Source organism: Uranotaenia lowii, chromosome 2, assembly GCF_029784155.1.
Source record: "Uranotaenia lowii strain MFRU-FL chromosome 2, ASM2978415v1, whole genome shotgun sequence".
Lineage (NCBI taxonomy): Eukaryota > Metazoa > Arthropoda > Insecta > Diptera > Culicidae > Uranotaenia > Uranotaenia lowii.
Window position 1 is genome coordinate 18,494,261 of NC_073692.1, and position 19,664 is coordinate 18,513,924.

General features: G+C 36.3%; 1 protein-coding gene across 1 annotated transcript; it reads left to right on the forward strand.

Annotated features, from left to right (window-relative positions):
• The first annotated feature begins 384 nt into the window (after positions 1-384).
• LOC129741129 (homeobox protein invected-like) lies at positions 385-17,923 on the forward strand. Its single transcript, XM_055732833.1, has 3 exons — positions 385-595; positions 12,531-12,694; positions 17,057-17,923. The coding sequence occupies exons 1-3, from the start codon at positions 385-387 to the stop codon at positions 17,351-17,353; spliced, it is 672 nt and encodes a 223-aa protein (XP_055588808.1). The 3' UTR covers positions 17,354-17,923.
• Positions 17,924-19,664: the final 1,741 nt, after the last annotated feature.

Here is a 19,664-nt window from a genome sequence, read left to right on the forward strand (position 1 = left end):
TTCCATTTAGTTTCGCCGATTTTTTTCTCGCTTTCTGTGGCCGATTTCTTTCCTGCATTGCATTGCATTGTGTGGTGGTGGGCGATGTGTAATGGATGAATGAATGGACCGAATGAATGATGTTATGGCAAATAAAGAATCGAACCACGCGGAACGGACGGACGGACCTCAGAGAGAGATAGAAAGATACGTCCAATTAGCATCCCAAACGGCCGGGACCAATTAATAGCCGTTTTGATTTAATAAACGGACGGTTATTATTATTTTTATAAAGTTCAATTAATAGCTCCAGTTGGTTTTTTTTTCTGTGGTGCCTTGTTTGTTGCCCGGCTGTCTAGTTATCTCAACAACTGACTTACATTTCTTTCTTCTCGCTCGCTCTGGATGGCGAGCAAATTTCGACCGGATCAGCAGAACGTAGGCACCCAGAACCCTCTTTTGGGGCGGATCGTCGTCGTCGTCGTCACGCGAGAACTTGGCAGTTCACGCCGGTTCAGATCACAGGAGCAAGATAAATCATTCGGTGGAATGCGAAAGTGCGCTGCCGGGAGCTGGGAAATTGTCACGGAGATCGGAACAGGAGGACAAGGGATCGGCAATTATAATAAGTAGCAAATTCCGGTGAACAGCTCTTTCCGAAGACCACCCACCTTGAATTTTTGCGGGAGCGCAGTTGCACACACTCTTGAGCGATTCAAGTGACCCAAAGAGGAAACGAGGGGTCCACCGATTGGCCGATGCTTGTTGTGCCAAAGTGTGCCGAAATGGCTATCGGCGAAAATCTGGAAGCAGATTGGAAGAGTCGAGCAAAATGAATTGCGTTTTCGGTTTATTTTCATTCCGAGACGAGACGAGCGTGTAATCGACAAATTACGACTCGTCAGCCGCTTATCGATGACAAGATCATTCTGGGAGCACACTTCTTACAGGTCGAATCATTTTTTTGATCATTTTCATTTTCATCGGAAGGTTTACTGAAAAAAAAAATCAAATAATCACATGAAAAAAAGTTGAAAAAAAAAACAACATTGAAAAAGAAAAAAAAATTGCAATTATTCAGCATTACCGATCATGGCTCATATAAAATTGACCTGTACTCATGTTGTATTTTGTTTATTCAATTTTTGACGGTCGCCATGAAAAAGTCGTCATGTAGCACTTTTCAAAACTCTTCCATCACAGTAACGAAAAGTCACAAAGTTAAGAATTTGTTTGTGTCTTTAAAAATACCCAACAATATTGATTATGATGTTCATGGCCGGAACTCTATTTTAAATATTATACATTTCAATCCTGAAGTAACTGGTTTTCAGCTTTCGGCAAACAATTTTAAAATGTTTTTTTAAACGTTTTCATCTAATTTTTCAAGTTTCATTCAATTAGGAAATAAACACATTACATATTACATATACATTCACATATTACAGCGTTTTCCTTAGGGTGGCCATTATGCCCTAATCTCCCCTATTATTGAGTTTCTCTCATCTCACATTTTCGATTGCAGTCCTCTCATACCACAAATGCGAGAACAATTATTCTTCGGTTCTTCCAACTCGTTTATTTTTCTTTTTTTATGGCATTTTTGAGTCGCTTTTCGATTGAACAAAATACGAAGTTACGGTCTTGGACAAAGTTGTTTCACGGAAAATTTTCTTAGGAGATCTTATAAATTGGCCTTAAAACCATTAGCAGGCTTGGTTTCACTGAAGAAACAAAAATGATGTTGATTTTTCTTGTACTATTTATATTCAATGCATAGTCAATTTTCCCATACAAACATAAAAGTTCAAATTTACCTATGTAAACGTTACTTAATAATTTTACAGAAATTTATGCATGAGTTTTGAACCAAAACGTAGACTGACAATTGCTCTTGCCAAGGTCTTTTGAAGGCATATGGAGGTTTAAACCGATGAAAATCTGCAATACCTGGAGAAACTTTTGTGTCCGGTTTACCCCTAAGTGTAGATAATAATAGTAATAACAATTTATAAATCAGTTATATTCTTAACTTGCTACCCAAGCAACCAAAAGTTCGGATAACATTCCTCTATCAGGTTTGATCAGCTTAATCGAGTATGCTAATACAACTACTTTTCAGCTCAATTTTTCAAGTAGTTAAACGAACTTTAAAGTTGACAAAAAGTTCGCATAAATCGTCAAACAACTTCTAACCAGCTTCAAAATCCACTTTATAAGCAGCATAAAAAATCGAAAAAATTACTCTTCCGCTCCTTCAATTGCCTTCTCAAGTCTGCTATTTTTATTCGTATTAATCAACTATATTTGTTACTAACTCACATTACATTTAAAAAACATGTTCTTACCAAGCCTCGAACCCGAGCTCATCGCTTGAAAGTTGAGATCTTAATGTGTACTTCATATAGTTGTTTCCCAAGTAACGAATGTGTTTATTTATGTAAACACGTGTTGAAGTTCGAAAAAAGTAGATTTTAGCCTTTAAATCTACTTCAAAGTTTCTGTAATACGAAGTTGCTTTTGAACGTCCGTTGGAACTAATTAAAAACTTTCAAGTTTACAAAATAGTACAACAGAGACTTTTTACGAACTATTGAGCTTTACAAAAAGACTTGCAACCCTTTGATAGCAACTTGATTTTGAAAAAAATGAGAAGTACGTAACAAGTAGATTGTTTTTCTTCATACAAACTTTAAAGTTCCCAAAAGTAGAAACAGATTCCAAAACAGTACTTTAAAGCTTTTTTTGAGTATTGGCTGAACTTGATAAAGAATGAAGTTCCATGGACCTCGAAAAAGCATTTTTAACAGCAAAAAAGTTCCACAGAACTTTTGTACAGCTATATATGAACTTATTAGTTCGTTCCTTAAGTGATATTCGAACTTTTGGTTGCTTGGGTAATGTTTTATTGATATTTTCTCAGTATCCGTGGTACACATTTGGATCATTGAGTTTGAAAAAGGAGCGTGTATGGAAAAGCAAAGAAAGAGATGGTTGTATTGAAATTCAAGAAGAAATGGACACAAATAGATGAGATCAGTCTATTAACTAATCTTTACACCAACGGACCGTTTTGTAGTTGCTGCGTAAAATGTTTAACCTTCCCATGCCGTTCGCAAAATATCCGTTTCGGGGAAATTTGAGTTGTAGTTTGATTTCGTTCTCCTGGCTGTAAATGTTAACCGATTTTGATGATATTATATTCATTGTGTAGGTAATTTATTCTTATTACTCAAAATTTAAAAATAAAGTCGATATGTATTACCAAGATATAAGAAACTGGTTCAGAAAGTAAAAAGTCCGAAAAATCAATTTTATTTTTAAAATGCTCATCACTTTTGGCAGCTTTTTTGTATTTAAGTGTTTCATTGATGTTTGAAATCGTCAAGAATCCATCTATCCGACAGTGTATAGATATGTTGGGGTCCAATGAAAGTTTTGACCGCTATCTCAGATCTTCCGGTAGAAAAAAATCTAACTTTAAAAAAACGATATCCAATTTTTGCTTTGCTTAGCTGTATTTCATTTCCCAATGAACCGATTTTCAAAACTCAAATTTTAATTTTTTGACGTTAATTTGATCATTATTTTCATAGAACATACTTGGTCTGTCAAAATTACAAGTTCTTCAGTATATTGGAATGATGTTAAAGAGATTTGAAATATGCGCTTCGGGTCATATTGACCCGAACGGCATGGGAAGGTTAAGTGAAATGGTGGTTAAAAGAAAAAAATCAAGAAAGGATCACGACACTAAGCAATTGTTTTTTTCAAAATGTTTTTTGCTCAAAGCCCTAATTTCCGTTAAGTTCGTCGCCATCGAACCCATATTCGGGTGACGGGTATTTTTTCTGGGGGGGCCGTCACATAAAAAAACGGGTGACGCTTTTTTACTCAAGTTAGCCGCTCAGTTTAGCCACACTTTGCAAATCTTGGAGTTCTCCCTCTTTACTTTCTTGCTCCGAGAATTTCTCCGGGCCCGGCTAATAAAACTAGTAGAATGAGAGTGGCGACGAACGTGTTAAACCGTCTTGTGTTCCGATTGAATTATTGAGAACACAATTAATTTACTAAAACGAAAACCTTAAATAAAGATTTAAAATGTATGGTAGTTGAAAAATGCTCAAGACACTTATTTTTGCGCGGCTCCAATACTCAACCCTTCTGTTGTACTCCTAAGGAAACAATTTTTAATTATTCGAAATGTTTAGTCAACATCATCTGTATAATATTATTGTTTTTATCGAGTTTAAGGAAACGTGTGCTTTAACTTTTTATGTTATCCTAGATTTTTTTGCATTTCTGAAGTTTATTATTCTCTTCAAATCAAGAAAAATTTTCGGGAATCCAGTACACACAGGTACATTAACAAGAGTGAAAAAAATTTTACTCACATTAAGTTTTTTGTCCTTTTACGGAAATCAAGGCAGGCTGCTGAGCTCTTCGCATCAAGCACTCAAAACCAGTGATTGAAATCCTCACCAATTTTCTCATCAGAGGCATTCAAAATACACACTTTGAGGCCTCGCATAGCTATACAGGAGACGATACATATACATTCATTCAAACCTCCCCCCATGAGGAGGATCTGCTCTGAGAGACACTATCCGTTTGCTGCCCCGAACGAACTCTCTCAACGTTCGGTTGCTACATGATGCATGAAGAAGACGAGGCACACATACTCATTTACGTTGTTGAATTTGAATAACTCGAGCCGACCGCAAAGGTTGAGGCAACAACAAAAACAACCGAACTTATTGCGTTGCATGGCCCGCAACGTATGGTGAAAGAGGGGGGAAGAAAAAGAAATGAAAAAACTAGCTGCCTGCGTGCGGTTGCTGTGCAATAATAGCAATAGCAGAAAAACCTCACGCATTCGATCCAGGCACAAACGAGGAGACTCGGGTTTGCTCTGCCTTTTGAATTCGGTTCCCTCAAGGTTGTGACAGGAGATGAGTGAGAGCCATTCGTTTGGTTGTTTGGATTCGCTGCCTCGAATGTATATTGCTTCATGAAGGCGGCCATGTTGAGAGCGTATACATCATCGGTTTTGTCGTTTTCGCTGCCTCAAAGCAACCTTTGCTTCCGAGTAAAGCGTTGAGCGAGAGATGGTTGATCAACTCATGCTCAGCAAAATTCAATCACTGCTCAAAACAAACCTATGTAAAAAAAAAATATATTCCTAGAATAATCCCGCGATTATAAATCCAAAACTAAACACTTTTTAATATTGATTTATAATTTTTCTGTATCTGTACACATATATTTCCCATTTTTTAACACTTGGTGGAATTTTCTTCATCTTTGACTACTTTGACACATGGTTGAAAAAATGACGCTGCCAAAATTTAAGGAAATGTAATTAACCCTCATCCGCATTAGAGTGTCATTTTGACACTATTGCATGTTTGAAGGCTTGTAACTTTTTTCAGAAGCTTCAAAAAACAAAAATTTCTTCGGGGACCCTAAATTGATTCAAAAGTTCTTTAATATTGCATCTTTACTTTATTTATTGACGAACCCTGGAAGCCTGGACAAAAAAACTCCCTTTTCCGACTTAGAGTGTCATTTTGACACTCCAAAAGTTGATTCAATTTAATTCGTTTGCATTATTTTGAACTTCATACAAAACTTATATCAATAGAAACCTTGTAATGTCAGCAAAATATGTTTAGAACATTATATATAGCTAAAGCTTCTAGTTTTCTCGTTATTCAGCTTGAAAGAAAAAAAATCCGAAAAAACATGCCTCAAGAAAACTGCTGTAGTTCATATATTACACGTCCAAAAAAACATTTGCCTTATGCATATGAAAGCTGAAGTTAATGTCTACATCATGAAACCAAGAAATATTTTTTAAAATTTTTTTTAATGAAATGGTGACAAAAAGTTCAAAAAAGTGGTCTGAAAAACCTACTTTTCATTAGATTGCTAATCAAAACTGCTTGAGCGGTGGAAGAGCTTTTGAAAAAATATCATTAAAAAATTTATTCTAATTCTGACATTTTGTTGTCTTTAGATTCTCGATGCAACAAAAATTGAATTTACTGGAATTTTTCAAAGTTGACTACTTTGCGCATTTTTTTCACAAGTTGAAATTTCATCAGTTTTTGTGGTCCACCGTCAGGTTGTACCCGGATTTTCAGTGCTTTTACTTTGTTTGGACCAATCAAAAGTATATTCATTGGAAAGCAAATTTAATCTTCATTCTAGTGAGGTGCAACAATTCACGCTGTGAGATTTCACAAAAATATGAAAATTATAAACGTAAAATCATTCCTGAATTTCTAGAACTACAAGCAGCGCGTCCAGCAAAACGTGTTTGTTTGCTCTCCGAGAAAATACGGTGGGTGGTGATTTGGTCAGAGAGCGAAGCCGACAGACGAAATAATGATGCGTGTCGTGACAAGCAAACGTGAACTCCTGTCAATAGAAAATTTCCAAGCAAGAAACGCACGACACGCATCATTATTTCGTCTGTCGGCTTCGCTCTCTGCCCAAATCACCACCCACCGTACCTACTCGGAGAGCAAACAAACACGTTTAGCTGGACGCGCTGCTTGTAGTTCTAGAAATTCAGGAATGATTTTACGTTTATAATTTTCATATTTTTGTGAAATCTCACAGCGTGAATTGTTGCACCTCACTAGAATGAAGATTAAATTTGCTTTCCAATGAATATACTTTTGATTGGTCCAAACAAAGTAAACGCACTGAAAATCCGGGTACAACCTGACGGTGGACCACAAAAACAGATGAAATTTCAATTTGTAAAAAAATCGCGCAAAGTAGTGAACTTTGGAAAATTCCAGTAAATTCAATTTTTGTTGCATAGAAAATCTAAAACCAGCAAAATGTCAGAATTAGAATAAATTTTGTAATGATATTTTTTAAAAGCTCTACCACCGCTCAAACAGTTTTTATTAGCAATCTAATGAAAAGTAGGTTTTTCAGACCACTTTTTTGGACTTTTTGTGACCATTTCATTAAAAAAAATTTAAAAAAATATTTCTTGGTTTCATGATGAAGACATTAACCTCTACTTTCATATGCATAAGGCAAATATTTTTTTGGACGTGTAATATATGAACTACAGCAGTTTTCCTGAGGCATGTTTTTTCGGATTTTTTTTCTTTCATGCTGAATAACGAGAAAACTAGAAGCTTTAGCTATATATAATGTTCTAAACATATTTTTCTGATACTATAAGGTTTTTAGTGATATAAGCTTCATTGTAATCGGTTAGATATAAAAAGAGTTATGACGATTTTAGCTTGGAGTGTCAAATTGACACTCCTAGTGCTGATTAGGGTTATGAAATCTAATGCGGATGAGGGTTAAATTATTTATTCCCAATACAGACCCCGTTTCGTTTTTGGCGCCCGAAAATTTTACGTTGCCAAAATCGAATGTTGCCAAAATCGAACGTTTTTTTTCGTCACTTTTTTATTTGAAATTTTTATTTCAAATAAGTCAATATTGATGTAAAACCTTATATAAGCATAAAATTTTTCAATTTGGCTCAATTATATTAGTTTTAAGCTGTATAACATGGAAAAAATTTTATTTTTACTGTTTAAAACCATTATAATTAAGCCGAATTGAAAAATTTCATGCTCATATTACGTTTTACATTAATTTTGATTAATTTGAAATAAAAATAAAAAATAAAAAAGTGACACAAAAAATCGTCTTTTTTGGATGTTGCCAAAATCGAACGGTTTTTGCTCGCATGTTGCTAAAATCGAATGTTGCCAAAATCGAACGGGGTCTGTATTTATTTTCCCTAAATATTTATATTTTTCTTCATTGCGACCAGAATTGCTTTCACTGTCTTATCTTCCGCGAATAAAATCAGCTAAGTTAAAGAGAGCGAAAATAAAACTCCCTCCCACAGCACTAAAAACTACCAGACCCCAAACCCCCAAACAGGGATTAGTGTTCTTTATTTAATAAACCAGGGGCCACTTCTTCAACTTTCACAGGTCATTTATTGAAACATTTTCCACTAGTTTGCTCTTAAATTCCTAGCTAAACTTAAATTATTAAAAATTGTTAATGGAGGAAAAAACGCGTGCGTCGTCCAATAGTCATGGCTTACTTCTCGCAGTGTCCGTTTTACCAGACCGAAACAGTAATGTTTAAAAATGCATGATTTAAATTGCAATAAAACAGTAATGATGAAAGAAATTTACTAATGCCAATGGCTAAAGCTATAGAAAACAACCTAAACTGCCCATTAAGATTGCGATGAATCAAACAATGTCTGCGATTCTACCTTAGAGTGTCTGACTTTCCCATATGCATATTCAAAATTGGGTAGTGCGTTCCATAATATTTTGCTGCAGTTTATTCAAAAACTTTGTGGGTTATTTAAATCAAATTTTCAAGGGGGCTCTGAAAAATCTCGGAAAGCTCCAGGGAGTGAACCCTAAACAGCTTGGAAAAAAAACTTTTTACTTTTTGTTTTATTATTGTCTTTTTTTTTCTTCTTCATTTTTCTATTCAGTAGTCAACAGAAAATGACTATCCCTACTCGCATTTTTTAATATTGGTTGCAGATCTCATAAAACTCATTTTCGTTTAGTCATCTCAGCTCAAACCTGTTATTTTGATTTTGCGGTCCTCATTTCCCGCATTTAATTGATTTGTTATTAAATTTCAGTATTTTTTAATTGTCTAAAACTGATTACATTTTATCATTTTCTACAATGGCGTTAATACTTAATAAACCGATATCAAACTCTCATCAATGGTTTCAGTCAAATGCCAGTTCCTTTGATTCGTCAGTTTTTTATTGCTTTGATTCAGGGTCTGCTTTTTTCCATCAAACATTTTAAAAATGTTGAATTTTCATAGCATTACAAAAATAAGAATCCTTGATCCCACAAAAATAATAAACACTTCAATCTTTCTTTAGAACTCAGCCCAAAGCTCAATATTTACCTATCTAGTTTGATTTTTTAAACCAACAAACCACCCACAATGAAGCCAACATGTTGTGATACCATTCTGTCTAAACAGATTGTGTGTTGTTTGGCCATTCAATTTCTCCTTTCTACTCGAATTTCCAATCGAAACCGATATGAATGAAAAAAAAAAAAATGGGTGAGATGAACGTGTTCAATAACAAAACGCAACAAAAGAGTTACAAGCGAAAATCAACACACGCTCTTGGCTCTTGAGTCGTTTGATTCTTGGGAACGGGGAAAAAATTCGGACCCCAAGAAGGTGTGTGCTTGCTTATTGGTTTGGTTTGTGTAACACATGTTTCACCTGAGGCGGAGGACTCTTCAAGTACGAACGAGTTCCCTAGTTGAGGAAGACGCCTCGAGTGGCACTCGAAAGAATTCAATAAATCACACATCTTAGGGCCCGTGGTAAGTGTTGTGGTGATGTATGACTTGTTGAATAATAGATGAACATGTTTTACAACATCGAGTGGTGGTTTTATGGAAATTTCTTTGGCTACAGTAAGACAGTTCCCCGAAATCGATCGCCAGTGGGGGATTTTTTGAAGAAAATATCCATTCAAACAGTGCTAGTTGGAACAATTCAGTCTCGACGGTCAGTTTTCAATTAAAAGGGAAGCAATCCTCGAAAAAGTTCTCCAGAAAATATGCGTGATTCCGGATTCAAATTCGCCATGGGTGGTCCCCGGTTGGCGCTTCCAAGTTCATTTTTTTTTTATCTGGATTCAGGAAAAAAGGAAAGACAACCAGTCAGTGCCACTTGCTGATGACGATGCTGCCGCAGATATATAGGTACATATGTCTCAAAGTTTGTCCGTCCACCACACAAGATTTATTCAAAAGTTTTGCTCGTATCTTTTCCGAAGGCAAGGAAGATTTAAATCTACCCCGATGATGACACAGAGAGATGATCATCTGGCAGATCATCTTGAAGTGCGGCCGGCCGGTCATTCTCTCGGTCACAACTTGCCCATTATCCTGTTTTGTGAATTGAATATTAATATCACTTTAACAGGTGGAATTTGATCTCTAAAAGTTTGGGAAGCAACAATTAGGGAAAAACAAAATTTTAAACTTTTATGGGCTTCATCATTTTGCGTATATAGCAAGAAGTAAAAAAAAAACAGAAACAATAAAAATGACAAAACTGTTAAAAATGACTAAACTGACTCAAATCACAAAATTGAAAAAGGAAACATAAAGACACCGGTTTAGCTTAGCTTAAAGGGTGATAGGGTAAAAATTTGATCAAGGGAAAACGCGTGTCAATCTGTGAAATCGATTATTTAAAAAATCAAATTAAATTTCATTTTCAAGTTTAATTAGTATAAAATTCAGGAAAAATATTCAGCTAGGCTTCCACTTTTCCAATTCCAAATTGCCGGGCCTTACGCTTTACCCCTGCCATCAGATTTTATACAGCCACCTTGTCCACCTTCTTCGCCGCAGAAAGCCAGTTTGCCTTGAACTGCTGCTCGTCCTTAGCAGTTTTTTTGGTCTTCTTTAGGTTCCGTTTGACAATAGCCCAGTTTTCTCAATTGGGCGAAGCTCTGGCGTGCTGGGAGGGTTCTTGTCCTTGGGAATCACCTGCACGTTGTTGGCGGCGTACCACTCCATGGCCTTTTTACCGTAATGGCAAGATGCCAATACCGGCCAAAACAGTACGGAACAACCGTGTTTCTTCAGGAAAGGCAGCAGACGTTTATTCAAACACTTTTTCACGTAAATTTCTTGGTTGACAGTCCCGGAAATGCTGCTTTTCAAGCCACAGGTACAGATGGCTTGCCAAACCAGATATTTCTTCGCGAACTTTAACAGTTTCATGTGCTTGAAAATATCTGCTACCTTTCCCCTTCCTTTTACCGTATAAAACTCCTGTCCCGGAAGCTGCTTGTAGTCGGCTTTAACGTAGGTTTCGTCGTCTATTACCACGCAGTCAAACTTCGTCAGCATCGTCGTGTACAGCCTCCGGGATCGCGCTTTGGCCGTCGTATTTTGTTTATCATCGCGATTTGGAGTCACTACCTTCTTGTAAGTCGATAGTCCGGCTCGTTTTTTGGCGATACACCCAGCTTATTTGCGGCATTAAGTTATTTTTTCCCAATGTTAATTTTCACTATTGATATTTTTCTTCATTTCCTCAAAAAAAAAAAATATTGCGAACCAAGTTGCATTCAGTTGCATTTTGGAAATCCTAAATACCCATTCATTTATAAGCTTCAACCAGTTTCAATAAGCCAACAAAAATTGAAGACTTTTTTTTTCTCATTTTCCTAATCATCACCAAATCCGGTGCGTTATGCAAAGAAATTAACAAATGTTTCACCGAGTTAGAGTAAAGCCGGGAGAAGAAGAAAAAACAAACACCTCAACCTCAACACCACACCCTATCTTTGGCTAAGCAAGCCACCATGGGAAATGGGTAAATCTGGTAGCTGAGCCGGGTGTTTACTCCGATAATGAGCCAGTAGCTATGAGCAGCATCAGTTCAAATTTGAGACCACCAACGACGACTTCGTAGTCGTCGTCATTTTCGTCATAGTTAAACGCACAGTTTAAATATCCTTCACCCGAAAAAGATAATGATGATCTCCGGTCTTCTCCAAACTTGGCGCCAACGTCGAGCGCCAACAGACGCGCGGGAACGAAGTGAAAAAAAAAATCACACTCAATTTAAAAATCAAACAGAAGTGAAGATGGGGAATTGTTGAATGGGGATCTGTCGAGGAATCTATTCAATGGGGAATGGATGTGAGGGCGAGAGGACTGTTGAAAGTTTAAAAATAATAATGTTAAAAATGCGCCTAGACGTATGTAGACATTCAAACAGGTACTTGAGCCATTTGTTGTATTCAATTGTTGAAGATCATGTTCTCAAATAGGGTCCAATTTGTTCTCTCCGGCTTCTCTGCTGGCTTTTCAAACATACGTATAGGCATTAACGTCTTATTTGTTTTTCTTCGGACTTTTCTTCAATCGTTTCTCTTCTTCCTAAGAGTAAGTCTATATGTTAGTACGTGGATCGAGAATGGAGAAATCAAAACAATAAACCTGCCTTTTTTTTCCTTTTGACTGCCTCCATTTGAATGTTTTCATTTCGTTTAGAGTTTTTTCCGTTTTTGCCTCTACTTTAGAGATGATCACGTTGTGTTCACCGGACCTGTGAATGTTTATTTACATGAAGCCTTCGCGGTTCGATTCACGCGGATCTTTTTTTTGCCTTCTCTCGAATCTCGGATTTCCCATGTGCTGCATGCATATCACATTTATGCTACATTTATGCCATTTAACTGATTATGTACATGATTCACTCTCCTCCTCAATGATAATGTATTCAAATTCCATTCGGTATCGTTGAAGAGTGGAAAAAAACTCTTAACCAAACGAATCAAAGTTAATGATCATTGCTGATTGTGTAAGCATAATCCTCAGGCGAACGTTATTACGAAACTCGGAAACGTTTATATCCAGTCAAATTCATTTTCGCAACTATCAACATAATTGATAACACCATAAAAAAGTTAAACAAATTCAACAGTTTAACTGATGATTTTTTCTCCCAACTTATCCACTTCCTAGGTCCTCGGACGCGAAAACCAAAGACCAAGCCCAGTGAGAAGGTCCCTGTAGGCAATAGTGGCAGTGGCAGTGGCGGCGGGGGTGGCGGCGGTGCCGGAGGAGCCCTGGCGGATGATAAGCGACCCCGGACAGCGTTCAGTGGGCCGCAGCTGGCAAGACTGAAGGTAAGATTTTTTTTTTTAATTACTCAGAATATTGAAAACTATAAATACAATAGAAAATATGATAAAATTTCTTTCAATCAGATTTCTACTAAATGATTGATGAATATGATCACTTATTGCATTAGACTGAGTGGATTTTGGGTCATTTTTAAATTTCTGAAACCCTTTAGTCTTCATCCATGATTTAATGCAGAATTTTTAAGTAATATTTACGATATTTGAACTTTTTGAGTTTGTATGGGAAAATTGAATATTTTATACTGAAAAATCAACATCATGTTTTTTTCGTCAGTGGAAGCCTGCTTATTGTTTTTAATCCAATTTATAATTCTCTCTGAACAAGTTTACCGAAGACCGTATTTTATTAGACGAAAAAGTTATTGTGTTATTGTTTTGAATGGGAGCATGTTTTTTGGCATTGAAAAACAATAAATACAATTGACATCACTGCTGGGTGACTAGAACGATACTGTATAACGAATTTTCATACAATATTTCGCGGGACACCGGCAGTGATGTCAATTAAATTTATTGTTTTTCACAGCTAACAACTTTTTTGTCTAGTAAGATACGAAAGTTACGGTCTTCGACAAAGTTGTTCAGCGAAAAATTTTCTTTGGAGATTTTATCAATTAGCACAAAAACTATAAGCAGACTAGATTCCATTGAAGAAACAATCTGTTGGGTGGCGGGCGGCGGTAAGATGGTGGCTTGGCGATGGTAGCGGAAATGATAAGAAAAAAAGTCGTTTGGGCTTTAGTATGGCGTAAAGTTTGTTTTTGGTGGTGTTGCAACTTTGGATGAGGAGCACGATTGGGCATCCCGAGTAAGAATATTCTCTTTTGAGCGGATGCAGGGCATACTTCCTTGAACTGGTGTTTCATTCAAAGAGAAGCCAAGCTTTTATAAGGTTTTAAAATTTAAATAAGCTTTGTTCTGATATGGCCTGGCAGGGCATTGTAACGAGCAATGCCGAAGTTCGTAAAACTTTGTTTAGCCTTTTTTTGTGTTTACTCGTCGAATCTGAAGATTTCCTCTTGGTGGGTATCTCTGAGAATTTATCGGGAACTGCAAGTTTTTTCTGTACTCGAGGATTATCTAGAAAGTTTTTCATTTGGACTAATATCTGAACTTCTCTTAGAGCTTGGACGGGAAAAATGTTTTAGATCAGTTTTCATACTGTTTTCATACAATTTTCACAACTTTGCGCAGCTCGCATTTGAACTGGGCGCTTTGGATCAACACCATTTTTTCACCGAATGTGTAGATATGAGTGAAGAAACATTGCACGAAATTTGAAGACAATCGGTTCGCTAGGTTTTGCTTGGCAGATCAAAAGCTGCAAAAAAAGCCGAATATTTTTCGAATTTAAATCAAGTCGTCATTTGTTGTTCAATAGCAACACAAGTTTTTATAATTTCCTTCAAATAAAAATACCGTCAGTTGCAGAAGGTTGCTTATGCAAGCAGAATAAAATGATGGTTTACTTAGATTTCAATAAAACTTATACATTTTTGAGTAAGTAAAGTGGATCACTGGTGATACAATGGGAACAAAACGTACTTTTCTTCTTGTGAAGCTTCTTATCAATACTGAAGAAAATCATTTCGTCAACAAAAAAATTCGCTTCAGGATAGTTATTTCATCTGCTTAAATGGCCACATGTCTCGAAATGTTTGTAAAAGTTCGTGATTTTCTCGAAAAACGGCATGTTTTTTTTTCCTTGCGCAAAGTGTCATGGCGGCCATTGTTCAAGGCAAAAATGAAAATTTCAAATATTTCAATAAATAGACTTTCGAGGGATGCGTATTCCAAAGAAGTTTCTTATCAAATAGGATCGTTTTAGTTTGTGATTAATGAAGTGATGAAATTCCATGTTTTTTTGCAATTATTTCCTGTATTTCATTTGCACCCTATGTGTTGTTATCTTCCCAATGGAGCACATGTGATCCACCTCAAAACCCAAATTTATCAAATGGATCATTAAAGTAGGCTTAAATTATGGATCTTTTGTTCTAGAACTTTAGCTGTAAATCAATATTTCTATTTTTAAAACGTGAAAAACCTCGTGGGAAGGAAAGGGTTAAACGAAAATATCCGGTAGATCGAAATCACCATCACTTCGAAGACCAAAAGCATGCCATCATAACATGCGCTATATCAGTCTAGAGCGTTTTCATTGATAGCTTTGACGCATTTCAAATCACTTTCTCAACTGAAGTGAAGGAGCCGATTGCTGAGATTTACCGACTATGAAAATGTCAACGTGCTACTGAGTATGTGATCGACATTTTAAAGCCTTTATTTATCACAGGAAGTGGGTACTGTGATATTTAGCAAAATTCGGGTTTGCATACGTGCACTCGTGGCTGTGCGTTAAATTGAACAGAAAATAAAAAGGCGGGAGTACCAAGGAATATTTAAAGGAGGTAGTGCCGAGGAAGCCTTGCTTTAGTATTAGTACCGAATGTGACGTCACTGTTGCCAATAATCTGTGAATTTATATGAACATTTTTTCTTTTTTGTTAGGAATTAAAAAAATTTGAAGATTTTTTCAACCTTGAAGGCACACAATTCTAGAAATATTATTGTTCTTTAAGACTGATACTAAAAAAGTTGAATGTAGTAGTTGTTTTGCTTTAATTCAGACGATTGAAGTTGCTGAGGTATCAGTAACAGTCTATATATGATACGATGCTGGCTTAGAAAGTTCAATAATCTGGAAGCTGTCATTTGTTCTGTGACTTTGCTTAAGACATATAACACTGAAATCGGTCTATAGTTATTTACTTCCGATCTGATTCCTTCCTTATGAATCGGAACAACCTTTGCAGTCTTTAGGTATGCGAGATAGCTGCCTGTTTCGATAGTTTCGTTGAACACATCTTTTATGACACTTGTGAAAAGTCTGTGATGTATTTTCACAAAAAAAAAATCACAGTTATTCCATCTGGTACGGGACTTTTATTAAACTCCAGGTCCTTCATTTTTAAAATAACCTCATAACCTCGTCCATAGGTCTCAAAAAAAAAATTGGTATCGGTTTATATCTCGCTGACTGTTGACTGTAGAGGCTAGCTGGGGCCCTGTCGTGCTGAAATATTGATTAAAAATATTAGGTACATAAGTACATTGTTCTCTCGTATGCTCCTTGGTTCCGATGATTAAGTTAAAAAAAATCCAAATGTGTAGTTGATTTTAAGCCGCTAATCCGTTTGAATATTCTGCAATCTTCGATAATACTTGGGAAGGAGCATCCCTCAAAAAAGTAACCCCTTCCTTGAACATTTTGGAAAATGAATAAAAAAAGTGATCAAAGTTCCGCTGGTTTACGGTACCTAAAAAAAGTTTACAAAATAGTACAACAGAGATTTTTTTTACGAACTATTGAGCTGTACAAAAAGACTTGCAACTCTTTAATAGCTACTTAATTTTGAAAAAAAAAATGAGAATTACGTAACAAGTAGATTTATTTATTTCCCAAAAAGTAGAAACAAAAACCAAAACAGTACTTTGAAGCTTTTTTTTGAGTATTGGCAGACCTAAAGATAAAGAATAAAGTTCCATGGACCTCGAAAAAGCATTTTGAACAGCAAAAAAGTTCCACAGAACTTTTGTACAGCTACATATGAACTTATTAGTTCGTTCGAACTTTTAGTTGCTTGGGTATCTCATTCCTCAAACGTTCAAATTGGTATTTTTTTCAATGTTCTCAAACAAAAATTCCCACAAATCAGAAAAGAAATTTTTTCAGAACTTCTGTCAATTACGTCTCTTCAGTTTCGCCGACTACTTAGATCTCTGTAGCGCGCTTATGAATTTTGTTTCGAGACTATTGGACTATTGGACTCTATCCGTGGTCCAAACAGCCGGTTTAGACCCAAATTCCGACCCAAGCAACCGCATCCGCATTCCATTATACCTACCAGTTTAATTTCAAAATTGTTAAGAACTGGTATAAGGATTGCTCCAAAATTGATGAGATTTGGATCCAATTTGACGGAGTTTTAAACCGTTTGACAGTTAATGGAACACGAGTGGGATTGCCAGTTTTTTCACTGGTTTGGATCTAATTTCGTTGGTTCAATTCTTGTATAAATTAGACCCAAGAATAGACCACGGATACAGGTGCTCTTACCCTTTCTAGAAGACAGTTTGGATCTTTCTGTTCCTTGGATAAGAAATCTATGAATGTGATGGGAGAAATTTACATACCGTAGTAAATTTGATTCATAATTCCTTCGAAATTTTTTTTATTTTTTTTTTTTTCAATTAATAGGTATAAAAATGAAGTTTTGAGTCTTAACATTGTCAATATTAAAAAAAACTTAACTATTCTCATTTTTCTCTTTCTTCTTACAGCACGAGTTTGCCGAAAATCGTTACCTCACCGAGCGCCGCCGGCAACAGCTGAGTGCCGAGCTGGGACTTAACGAGGCCCAGATCAAGATCTGGTTCCAGAACAAACGGGCCAAAATCAAGAAATCTTCCGGCCAGAAGAACCCGCTAGCCCTGCAACTGATGGCCCAGGGCCTGTACAATCACTCGACGGTTCCGCTGACCCGAGAAGAGGAAGAACTTCAGGAAATGCAAGCGGCTGCGGCCGCGGCAGCCGAATCCCGCATCGGCGCTCCGGCTCCCCAGCCATCGGGTGTCTAACGGCGGTGGCTCCCGGGCAAAGTTACCAGGGTTATCAGCTAAAATTTGAAATCAAAATGAACCTTTTCAATAATCTCAAAAGTACAGTTCAAGACAAGTTTCCCAACAATCATCTTCTAGCTCTACTTAGAAACGACATCGAAAACTTAGAAATCAAAACAAAACTCTTAGTGGCGAAGAAATGAAGTATCTGTGATATTGTAGTGTTTATAATCCTTGAATTAGTTCCGTACTTTTAAGTAGCTTAAGTTGGATAACTGATTGAAGTTTCGCGCACACTTTTGATCGAAAGTGCTTAGAAACTGCTTTGAAGGAGACTACTAATCCGTAAGTTACTTGTTAATCGAATGCAATAATAAATCAAAATGTATTTTACCGCCTAGATAAACGAATTTGTAAATGAAGTCGACCGACATAATTGTGTATAGCAAACTTTGGATGGAATAAATTGAATAAAAAACACTGATCAAAAAGCAACTTAGAAATAAACTTCGGACGGCAAGAGACATTGCTTAGTTTTGCCTGTATCTGAATCAAGAAAACCCTATTTATTCTGTGTTTGTAAGAAGAATCCTGAAAAAAAAAACGTTTTCACGCTGCGGTTCTGCGTAGGAGTACTGAAAAACAAAAAACGGATTGTTCTCCATTGTATAATGATTACAATAAAACTCTAGCAATATTCTTAACTTGAACGCTTGTGCTTACTTTTTAAATTCTAAAATACTCCGAAAGCATTCAGAGCAATAATAATGGTATCTTAATTTTATTCATTAAACAAGTTTCTGGTTCACGAGTGAGTTTTCTACTGACTGATAGGCATATTCACAAAGCTTGCCGTAAGCATGCTTTTATATTTGTTGATGTACATATCTATTTCATTCATTTCAGTTTGAGCTTTCTACACTGCAAGTAAATCACAATAAAAATCATCCGTGATTTCAGAAAATTTGCAGCACTGTCCAAGATATGTAAATTGAACATTTAAAATCATTATTCGTTGTTCTTGTAGATCGCGAGTAATTTTGACCTCCGGAACAAATGTCACAGAAGTTTTATTTTTGTTCATTAGTTTAGGATTTGAATTTTCTAGGAACTAAGCAAGCGTAGATCGAGTGTGCTCGTGTTTTTCTCCCTCGTGCAATTTTTTTTGTGTTTCAGTTTCCGGGGATGATGAAAATTTATAATATTAATTTGTTGTTGAAGTGGTCTCCGTTGTATTCGGGAAAATTTTCGTTTGGTTGCAGAAATAGAAACAGAATCAATAATCAGCAGAAAATAGAGAATTATAATTTGAAAACAACAAATCTTGAATGGAGAGTTTGGCTTCGTCAACTTAGCATCAATAACTAAGGAATGGTGAGAATGCGATAAAAAAAAAATAATTTAGTTGGAAATAGTTCCTGTTTACTTCTTTTTGAGGCTAACATATCCCTTCAATTCATTTATTTCAGAAGTCGTTCATGATTTCATGATGTCAGCAGATCGTGGCCTAGAAGATAGTATCCTTCTCTTTTAAGCCAACGGTCATGAGATCGAATCCCGTTCGTGAAATAGACGCACACATAGCATAGCAGGTCGCAGTGGACTCTCTTCCCAATAGGAAAAAAATGATTTCACATCTTAATCGCTGCAATAATGAAGCAATGAATTCATAGTGCTCGAAAATCCGATTGTTGTCGTGAGTAAAACGTATTCCGACTTAACTACAGACGGGAAATGATCCACGAGTTGAATTTTGGTGGTCGAAGCCAGTTCGAAGCGAACGCAAACTTTCCCTATTGATGTATGTAGTTGAAGCAAAAGTTTCAATGAGTGGTAAACATGAGTTTAGGTGAAAATGATCGAAATATGCAAATGAACCGTATGGAAGTTAAGAATAAAATCAAAAGGAATGAAAACAAACTTTCGCGGACAAACCCAAGCAAGAAAAAACTTCAAGCCAGCACCTAAAATGACATTTTGGGAAATTTATGTAATTGATGGTGAAAATTCCTATGATAATTTTTGTTTCGATTTGCTCCTAAGAAAAAATCAGAACGGCCAAAGTTTTTCTTTCAGTTGAACAACTTTAGTCGGGTATGGTTAGGTTTGTGTTTCATGTTTTTTGGAAATTGTTCTATCCATTTCAACTTGTTGACTGCCGACGGTCGTTGTGGATAGTTTTATAAGGAGCTCATTAGGAAGCTCATCAGCATAAACAATTGCTCAATTTGGCTCTTCTTTCGTTCGGCGAGTTGACAAATCAATTCCAAGAAAGTTTTGTAATGAAGTCGTTCCGATAGGGAATGAGTGAAGTTTACCACGCGATCCA